This window comes from Triticum dicoccoides, chromosome 5A (genome assembly GCF_002162155.2).
Source record: "Triticum dicoccoides isolate Atlit2015 ecotype Zavitan chromosome 5A, WEW_v2.0, whole genome shotgun sequence".
Classification (NCBI taxonomy): Eukaryota; Viridiplantae; Streptophyta; class Magnoliopsida; order Poales; family Poaceae; genus Triticum; species Triticum dicoccoides.
In genome coordinates this window covers 316407719-316418739 of record NC_041388.1, presented here as the reverse complement: position 1 = coordinate 316418739, position 11021 = coordinate 316407719, and the positions used below count along the sequence as shown (strand labels likewise).

The following is an 11021-nucleotide window of genomic DNA, read 5'->3' as shown; positions in this document are numbered from 1 at the left end:
GGACAAATGGTAAAACATGTGGACTTGAGGGGGGGCCCATAAGCACACATCGCTCTGCCACTACACCCTACCTTTGTTTGAATGTTTTCTCTCATGCGTGAGTTGAGTGATTACAGGGGATTTGTCTTCCATGTAGATTTGAGCGAACCTGTCTATGTCTCACGCCTTTATTATAACTTTATTTGGAAAGGGAAATGGGAGTTTAATGTAGGGAGTTTTGAGATTAGACTTGGGATGAGCGAAAGTACATTTCTACACCCAGGAGCAAATGCTCCTGGTGTGAACAGTAACATCAAAAAAATAGAAAAATATTCAAAAAATTCTGAATTTTTTTTGTGACATACTTTCACAAATGTTTGTTGCGCATGCAAGAATTTTATTACGAAATCACATTTGTGGAAGGCATGCCGAAAAATAAAATCAGAGCTCCAAAATGCTTTTGTAAGTAATATTTTCAGAGCATCGATTTTGTTTTTTTTACCATACCTTCCACCAATGTGATTTTGCGACGAAATTTTGCGTGAACAACAAACATTTATGAAAGTATGTCACAAAAAAAATTCAGAATTTTTTGAATTATATTTAAATTTATTTGATGTTACTGTTCACACCAGGAGCATTTGCTCCTGGGTGTAGAAACTCAACGTCCTGGGATAAGTCATTTTATTCCCAATCCCTTGTTTGGCACATAATGAAAATTATGTGTGGGAGTTTGAGGAGAAAATATATTCCAGCATTTGGTTTGTGAGAATTGACAAGGGAATTTAACGTAAGTTACGATGAAGGGTTAAGATTGACTCACTAAAACAATTCCCTTCCAACTCTGATGTGACGGCGGCCCGATCTTTCGATGAGAGTGGGGATAACTATCGATTTGGTGGATTTTGACCTTAACGATCCGGCTATACCGTACCCGACGGTACGCTTCGACAATCGCTAAACCAATCTCCGATGATTATTGACCTTGCCGTAGGCACGATCAACCTGAACAACGAGGTTCGAGTTCCTGCAAGCAACCGAAGAACAGGCAAGAACAAAGGTGAATTGCAACTGAAATTGCGGATGAAAAATTAAGCACATGAACTAGATCAAAATTTGGGGTTCCACTGTGGATCTGACAAGGCGATAGTCCTACACGTCTCGTAGATGCGAATTGTAGCGAAAACTAGACAATACAATAAAACCCGAGTCTAAACCTAGATGAACGCTAACTATTTATTAAGTCCGTACGGCCGCCGCCTAGGAGCTGCGCGTTGACGTGTCCAACACCGCTACGATTTGAAGGAAAAAATAGTCATCATCAGGCTGGCCCACATGTAGATAGAATATTGTATGGTTTCCTTCCTTATTTGATGAGGTGGGCTTGTGTGTACCTGGCTTCCTCCTTCTCTCCTTTTGCATGTACGTAGCATGGAGCATAGATGGTTTGATTGGTTCTTGCATGCAATAGTGCTCCTGCTGGTGTAGTCAACGTGTAACATTTTCCATCTCCTGGCTTTATATTACTTTCTCTCGTCAGATCTTCAACACCTTCGTTTCTGAGTACAAGTAAATCGGAACATGAGCGTAATATCATATTCTCGTCAGCTAAATCATATGTATAAATGAGCGATAGTACCTGGCCATTTATTTGTCTCATACGGGCTCTAGTCATAGGTCCCGACGGAATTGATGAAGGAGTCGCGGCGGGTTTAACGGCAGAAGAGATGTCCTCATCATCCCCCCCCCCTTCTTGAATCGAAGTCGTCCTCGACAGTATCTCATCGTCCTCATCCAAATAAGGCTTTAAATCTGCAACGTTAAAGGTGGGACTAACCCGAAATTCTGCAGGCAAATCAAGCTTATATGCATTCTCGTTAATTTTTTCAAGCACTTTAAAAGGTCCATCTGCACGAGGCATTAACTTTGACTTTCTTAAATCAGGGAAGCGGTCTTTTCGCAAATGTAACCATACTAAATCACCTGGTTCAAACACAATACTTTTCCTATCCTGACTACCAGCAAGTTTATACTTGGCATTCATGCGTTCAATATTTTTCTTAGTCATCTCATGCATTTTCAATACTATCTCAGCACGTTCTTTAGCATCAAGGTTTACCTTCTCCGAAGATGGAATAGGTAATAAATCAATAGGCGCACGAGGTTTAAATCCATAAACAATCTCAAAAGGGCATAACTTTGTGGTAGAATGAACTGAACGATTATAAGCAAACTCTACATGAGGTAAACATTCTTCCCACATTTTTAAGTTCTTTTTCAAAACAGCCCTAAGCATAGTAGACAATGTTCGATTAACCACTTCAGTTTGACCATCTGTTTGAGAATGACATGTAGTACTAAATAAAAGCTTAGTCCCCAATTGTGTCCACAACACCCTCCAAAAGTGGCTAAGAAATTTTGTGTCACGGTCTGAAACAATTGTATTTGGCACCCCATGTAAATGAACTACTTCTTTAAAGAACAAATCAGCAATGTGAGTAGCTGTTGGGGAACGTTGCAGAAAACAAAAGTTTTCCTATGGTTTCACCAAGATCCATCTATAAGTTCATCTAGCAACGAGTGATCGGATTGCATCTACATACCTTTGTAGATCACGCGCGGAAGCATTCAAAGAATGGGGATGAGGAAGTCATACTCGACGTGATCCAAATCACCGGAGATCCTAGCGCCGAACGGACGGCACCTCCGCGTTCAACACACGTACGGTCAGCGTGACGTCTCCTCCTTCTTAATCCAGCAAGAGGGAAGGAGAGGTTGAGGAAGATGGCTCCAGCAGCAGCACGACGGCGTGATGGTGGTGGAGCAGCAGTACTCCGGCAGGGCTTCGCCAAACTCGTGACGGAGGAGGAGATGTGTTGGGGAGGGGAGGGGCTGCGCCTTGGATGTGCTCTGCAGCCCTCCCCTCACCCCTCTATTTATAGGGGAAGGGGGAAGGGGGCCAGCCCCCTCTAGATGAGATCTAAGGGGGGGCGGCGGCCAAGGGGAGGGGGGCTTGCCCCCCAAGCAAGGGGGCGCCCCCCCCTTAGGGTTTCCCCCAACCCTAGGCGCATGGGCCCTAGGGGGAGTGGCGCCCCAGCCCACTTTGGGCTGCATCCCTTCCTCATACAGCCCATAAGGCCCTTCGAGAGAGGTGGCCCCTCCCGGTGGACCCCCGGAACCCCTCCGGTGGCCCCGGTACAATACCGATATGCCCCCGAACCTTTCCGGTGACCGTATGACAACTTCCCATATATAATTCTTTACCTCCGGATTATTCCGGAACTCCTCGTGACATCCAAGATCTCATCCGGGACTCCGAACAGCTTTCGGATTACTGCATACTCATATCTATACAACCCTAGCGTCACCGAACCTTAAGTGTGTAGACCCTACGGGTTCGGGAGACAAGCAGACATGACCGAGACGACTCTCTGGTCAATAACCAACAGCGGGATCTGGATACCCATGTTGGCTCCCACATGCTCCTCGATGATCTCATCGGATGAACCACGATGTCGAGGACCTAATCAATCCCGTACTCAATTCCCTTTGTCAATCGGTACGTTGCTTGCCCGAGACTCGATCGTCGGTATCCCAATACCTTGTTCAGTCTCGTTACCGGCAAGTCACTTTACTCGTACCGTAATGCATGATCCCGTGATCAACCACTTGATCACATTGAGCTCATTATGATGATGCATTACCGAGTGGGCCCAGAGATACCTCTCCGTCATACGGAGTGACAAATCCCAGTCTCGATTCGTGCCAACCCAACAGACACTTTTGGAGATACCTGTAATGTACCTTTATAGTCACCCAGTTACGTTGTGACGTTTGGCACACCCAAGGCACTCCTACGGTATCCGGGAGTTGCACAATCTCATAGTCTAAGGAAATGATACTTGACATCTAGAAAAGCTACAGCAAACGAACTACACGATCTTTGTGTATGCTTAGGTTTGGGTCTTGTTCATCACATCATTCTCCTAATGATGTGATCCCGTTATCAATGACATCCCCATGTCCATAGCCAGGAAACCATGACTATCTGTTGATCAACAAGCTAGTCAACTAGAGGCTCACTAGGGACATATTATGGTCTATGTATTCACACATGTATTACGATTTCCGGACAATACAATTATAGCATGAATAATAGACAATTATCATGAACAAGGAAATATAATAATCATTTTATTATTGCCTCTAGGGCATATTTCCAACAGTAGCATCGTCACTTTTATGACAAGGTATAAAATGTGCCATCTTAGAGAATCGATCGACAACAACAAATATACTATCCCTCCCCCGTCGTGTTCTAGGCAGTCATAATACAAAGTCCATAGATATATCTTCCCAAGGAGTGCTAGGAACAGGAAGAGGCATATATAAACCATGTGGGTTCAATCGTGACTTAGCTTTGTGGCATGTCGTGCAGTGTGCAATATATATCTCCGCATCCCTTCTCATTTTTGGCGAGAAGAAATGACCAGCAAGGATGTCTTCTGTCTTCTTGACGCCGAAATGTCCCATAAGTCCTCCGCCATGCGCCTCCTGTAACAATAGAAGACGAACAGAGCTATCTGGGATGCATAGCTTATTAGCACGAAAAACAAATCTGTCATTAACGACGAACTTGTTCTAAGTTCTACCCTCTCTGCAATTGAGCAATATATCTTTAAAATCGACATCATAGCGTATTGCTCTTTTATAGTTTCAAGTCCAAAAATTTTGAAGTCAAGTTGTGATAACATGGTATAGCGTCTAGACAATGCATCGGCAATAACATTCTCCTTCCCTTTCTTGTGCTTAATAACATAAGGAAAAGATTCAATAAATTCAACCCATTTTGCATGTCTACGGTTCAGTTTGCTTTGACTTCTAATATGCTTGAGTGATTCATGATCAGAATGTATAACAAACTCCTTAGGCCATAAATAATGTTGCCATGTCTCCAAAGTCCGAACTAGTGCATAAAGTTCTTTATCATATGTTGAATAATTCAGACTAGGCCCACTGAGTTTTTCACTAAAGTATGCTACTGGTTTGCCTTCTTGCAATAGAACACCACCTAAACCAATGCCGCTAGCATCACATTCTAATTCAAACATCTTATTGAAATCAGGTAATTGCAGCAAAGGGGCGTGTGTAAGCTTATCTTTAAGAATAATGAAGGCTTCCTCTTGTGCGTCGCTCCAAACAAATGGCACATTTTTCTTTGTGAGTTCATTGAGCGGTGCTGCGATGGTGCTAAAATCCTTCATGAACCGCCGGTAGAATCCAGCAAGTCCGAGAAAACTACGTACCTGTGTGACCAAGTTAGGGGTCGGCCAACTCTGGATCGCTTCAACCTTGGCTTTATCAACTTCAATTCCCTGCGCTGTCACAACATAGCCAAGAAAAGCGACGCGATCCATGCAAAAAGTGCACTTATCGATATTACCAAATAAACGTGCATCACGCAGAGCAGAAAAAACAGCACGCAAATGGTCTAAGTGTTCCTCTAGTGACTTACTATAAATCAGAATATCATCGAAGTATACTACCACAAATTGTCCAATGAAAGGTCGCAAAACTTCATTCATTAGTCTTATGAAAGTACTAGGTGCATTAGTCAATCCAAAAGGCATAACTAACCACTCATATAAACCAAATTTAGTTTTGAAAGCAGTTTTCCATTCATCACCTAGTTTCATACGAATTTGATGGTAGCCACTACGCAAGTCAACTTTAGAAAACACAACTGAGCCACTGAGTTCATCAAGCATGTCATCTAATCTAGGAATAGGATGACGATATCGAATTGTAATATTATTGATGGCTCTACAATCAACACACATACGTGAAGTACCGTCTTTTTTAGGAACACGTAAAATTGGTACAACACATGGACTAAGTGATTCACGAATATAACCTTTGTCGAGTAGTTCTTGAACTTGTCGTTGAATCTCCTTAGTCTCCTCGGGATTAGTCCGGTACGGCGCACGGTTGGGTAATGAGGCGCCAGGTATCAAGTCAATTTGATGTTCAATTCCTCTCATAGGTGGCAGCCCGGTGGTACTTCCTTTGGGAAAACATCATGATACTCCTGCAAAAGGTTAGTGACAACAGGAGGCAAAGAAGGAGGCATATCCTCAAATGAAAACAAAACTTCTTTGCATATAAGAGCATAACATTCATCAGTTTGAGCATCTAACTCAAAAAAATCAGCACGTGTAGCTAAGAAAGAAGCACCTTTCAATTTAATTTCTTTAGATGTGCTAGGATCAGATTTGTGCATCTTATTAAATTGTTCTAACTCATCAACAACTTTCTGATTTTCAGATTTAGTACGCTCAACATTTGTGTTTCTACTAGCCCTAGCAAGATCATCTTTTAATATTTGCTCAGGAGACATAGGGTGTAGAATGATTTTCTTTCCTTTATGTGTGAGAGTGTACTGATTAGTTCTACCATCATGTAAACATTGTTTATCATACTGCCATGGCCTTCCTAGTAACATAGAACAAGCTTGCATAGGCACAATATCACAATCAATAGTATCATGGTATGAACCTAAAGAAAAAGGAACTCTCACCATGTGTGTTACCTTTACTTTTCCACCATCATTAAACCATTGAATGTAGTAAGGTTGTGGATGTTGTCGGGAAGGTAGGGAGAGCTTCTCCACCATGTCAATGCTTGCTAAATTGTTACAGATCCCTCCATCAATGATTATGCGAACGGAACGCTCCTTGACGACTCCTTTGATGTGGAATAGGTTGTGACGTTGATCCTTCTTTGCTTTGACAATCTGAGCACTAAGTACACGATGTGATATAAGACTCATGTGCTTATCGGCGTCGTCGGCGGTCACATGTTCTTCCTCTTGCTCTGGTCTTGTGTCATCATCTTCATGTGCAGCAAGCAAGGCATATGTGTCTTCATCAAAATCACTAGCAGAGTCATACTCGCCGTCTTCACGAATGATCAATACACGCTTATTAGGACACTCCTTCATGACATGGCCAAATCCCTTACAAGTGTGGCACTGGATATCCTTTGTTCTTTTGGAGGAAGTGGATGATGACGATGAACTTTTTGTTGGAATTTGTGTAGTACTTTTCAGTGGTGCCGAAGTGTGTGATGCTGAAGTTGATGAAGAAGGCCCCGGTCGAGAGGTTGCGGGTGCTGTTGTAGAGGTGCGAGTGGACGGGGCAGCAGGGGTGCGCGTCGCCCATGTGGAAGTACGACCTGAAGAAAAATTAGGACGCATTCTCGAACGACCCTGCACTTCATGTTCAGCATGTATAGCAAGATGGAATAAACGGGTCATTGAATGATAATCCTTATAAGCAAGTATGTCATAAATTTCTCGATTCAATCCACTCAAGAACCTAGCCATAGAGGCTTCCTCAGTCTCAACTAAACCACAACGTAACATGCCCATTTGCAATTCTTGATAATAGTCTTCAACAGATTTAGATCCTTGGTTCAAGCGTTGTCGTTTATTTAGCAAGTCACGTTCATAATATCCAGGAACAAAACGGTGACGCATTACTAATTTCAAAGCTTCCCAAGTGGCAGGAATATTATTAGGATGTTTACGACAATGTTCTCTCCACCAAACAGAAGCAAAATCACTAAACTCACTAGTTGCAGCCCTAACTCTTTTATCACCGGGAAAATCATGGCAAGCAAACTTTTGATCAACTAATAATTCCCAGTCAAGATAAACATCCGGATCATATTTCCCATCAAAAGGAGGCATGACAAATTTAATTTTACCCAAAGAGTCGTCATGGCCACGTACCTGAGGACGCTGGTATCGTCCCATACCTTGTTGATTAGTGCGTAGGCGACGATGATCACGATCATTGTTATCATTAACTACATCAGGATCCTCGGAATCACCATCATAGTTGTCATCTTGGATGTCGCCGGCTATCGAGTTGGCGTTGCGAGGACGGGGCTGGTCGACGGCATCGGTGTATGAAAGAGGGTGCCTCGGGTCCCCTGGGGGCACCCGACAAGCTCGTGGTAGACCTGTGTTGGTGGCTGGAAGACGCGGAGCGACAGTGGATGCGGCACCCAGACGGGCATCCTGGGCATCGAGACGTTTCATAATAGATGCAAGTATTTAAGTGAACATCTCATTGCTATCCTCGATCGACTTGAGACGCTTATCAAGTGCGCCCTCGAACGATGTGAACCGCTCAGTGTATGCATGCACATCCTCCTCAAGGCGTGCCACCGTGGCTTTCATGTTGTCTTCGTCACCTGCCATGGTTAGGATGAAACAAGAACAAAATCACAAGTATATTGCTCCTACAGTAACTACAGTGAGGCAGTGGAAAATGTCTCTCAACTCTCGAGCAATTACCAAGCTCTTACCAGTTCTTACCGTGCTGCAGTGGTTATCGGCCGTTGGCGAGGTCAAAAGTGATCAAAAAATTGATATAGCGATTACCAAGGGACCGAACAAGATACAATATAGGAAGTGGAGCTTGATGAAGGTTTCCTCAACTCACAATATGTGGCACAATTAAGCAAAAAGTAATGCAAGCTGAATAATTGCTCAAACTCCTAACTAGTGCTGGCAGTCGACTAGTAAAAGATATAACAATCTAAGCCTAGATACTGAATCAAGGGAGTGAAAACCGATAAAATATAATAGCTCTAGATAGCTAGATATAAGTGAGGTGTAAACGTAGCGTATGGCGACCAAGAGCGACAAAAGAAAATGTCCAACAAGTATCACGTGTATAGCAGAGGAACAATTCTAAACGTCAAAAGAGATTGCACCAAAAGTGCTAGCCGGCCTGAATGTTGCAACCCTTTTTTCTTTTTTTTTTTGTCTTTTTTCCTTTTCTTTTTTTTCTTTTGCTTCACTTTTTTTCTTTTTCTTTTTCAAGCCGGTTACTAGCAGAAATTACGTACATCAAGATGAGGCTAAGAGAAATTAAATGCCAGTGTTGTAACTTGTGCTAATTGAGCTGCATGCAAAAGCTAACAACGACGCAAGGTGACAAATATTGATACACTGGATGTATGGTGTATTGCGCGTGGAGGCAGACACAAGAGAGGAGTTGTCTGATGACCTGCGTGTGTGTATATAGCGCGTGGATGGACAGACGCCCGCTGGCTGATGTCTGGGCGACTGCGCGAGATTAGACCGCTGTGTGTGTACGCGCAGAAAACAACGGACAACAAATGATTTTTTGTAAACAGACGCGACTTCGGATTGCAAGCAAGGATAGGCAAAAGTATAAACAATCCGATGCAAACTTGCTTTGATTTTTTTAACGAAAGTTGTGGCGGAAAATATGGTGGACAAAAACATGGTTAGATCTAGTAGACAAATTTTCTCTCAAACTAATCTAAACCAGCACGAATTCTAGGATGTATGCAACCAAAAATTCAACTACGCAAATACTAGATGCAAAAATTGCTAAAGGCTAAAAAGGTAGGTGTAATGGATGAACTAATCTAATTTTTTGGGCTTTTTCCTGGGTTTATAGGACAGAAAAATAAACTAAACTACGAAAACTGTAAATCTCTCATTGATGAACCTGAAAACTGATACCACTTGATGTGACGGCGGCCCAATCTTTCGATGAGAGTGGGGATAACTATCGATTTGATGGATTTTGACCTTGACGATCCGGCTATACAATCGCTAAACCAATCTTCGATGGTTATTGACCTTGCCGTAGGCACGATCAACCTGAATAACGATGTTCGAGTTCCTGCAAGCAACCGAAGAACATGCAAGAACAAAGGTGAATTGCAACTGAAATTGCGGATGAAAAATTAAGCACATGAACTAGATCAAAATTTGGCGTTCCATTGTGAATCTGACAAGGCGGTAGTCCTACACGTCTCATAGATGCGAATTATAGCGAAAGCTAGATAATACAATAAAACCCGAGTCTAAACCTAGATGAACGCTAACTATTTATTAAGTCCGTACGGCCGCCGTCTAGGAGCTGCGCGTTGACGTGTCCAACACCGCTACGATTTGAAGGAAAAAATAATCATCATCAGGCCGGCCCACATGTCGATAGAATATTGTATGGTTTCCTTCCTTATTTGATGAGGTGGGCTTGTGTGTACCTGGCTTCCTCCTTCTCTCCTTTTGCATGTACGTAGCATGGAGCATAGATGGTTCGATTGGTTCTTGCATGCAATAGTGCTCCTGCTGGTGTAGTCAACGTGCAACATTTTCCATCTCCTGGCTTTATATTACTTTCTCTCGTTAGATCTTCAACACCTTCGTTTCTGAGTACAAGTAAATCGAAACATGAGCGTAATATCATATTCTCGTCAGCTAAATCATATGTATAAATGAGCGATAGTACCTGGCCATTTATCTGTCTCATACGGGCTCTAGTCATAGGTCCCGACGGAATTGATGAAGGAGTCGCGGCGGGTTTAACGGCAGAAGAGATGTCCTCATCAAACTCTCACCCCCTCCTCTGTTAATAAAACGATGGAAGTTGGAGTCTCAAGTCTCATGACTATTCCCTTATGAACTCTCAGTCCTCCTAATCAAACAATAAATTTGAAGTTTCGTACCCCTTCAATTCCCATTCCATAACTCTAATTACCCCAACCAAACACGCTGTATATACTATACCGTGAGGAGATGGAGTCACAAGGGTTGTTAAGAGAAGTGCAACGTTTTTGTGCTCGGGTTCCATGAAGCCTTTTTTTAACATTCAAATATCGCATTTCAAAGTTTTAAAAAAATCTGAAAAGAATTCAACATTTACATATGGATGGTTTTATATAGTGAACAGTGCATTACTGTTAACTGTTTTTAAAATCACCAAGTAGTTATTCTTGTGTACTTTGCGTGTAAATGTATTTGGCCATGAAAATTTACACAGATGCGGTATACATCCACATGATACTATGGATTTTCTTCAGAATTTTTGAAACACTGAAATGTTTTTTTTAATTAAAAACAGACAACGGCAAACATACATCAGGAACATACGGAGTCGAAAGCTCTAAGAACATGACAGCAGGAACATACGGAGTCGAAAGCTCTAAGAACA

General features: G+C 42.5%; 1 protein-coding gene across 1 annotated transcript in view; it reads right to left on the bottom strand.

Moving 5' to 3' along the window:
* LOC119299481 (protein ENDOSPERM DEFECTIVE 1-like) overlaps positions 1-6979 on the bottom strand; it is an 11811-nt gene extending 4832 nt beyond the window's left edge. The window contains exon 1 of the mRNA XM_037576702.1: positions 6569-6979. Coding sequence (XP_037432599.1) covers positions 6569-6979 — 411 coding nt within the window. The remainder of the gene's footprint in view (positions 1-6568) is intronic.
* Between the last annotated feature and the right edge of the window lie 4042 nt (positions 6980-11021).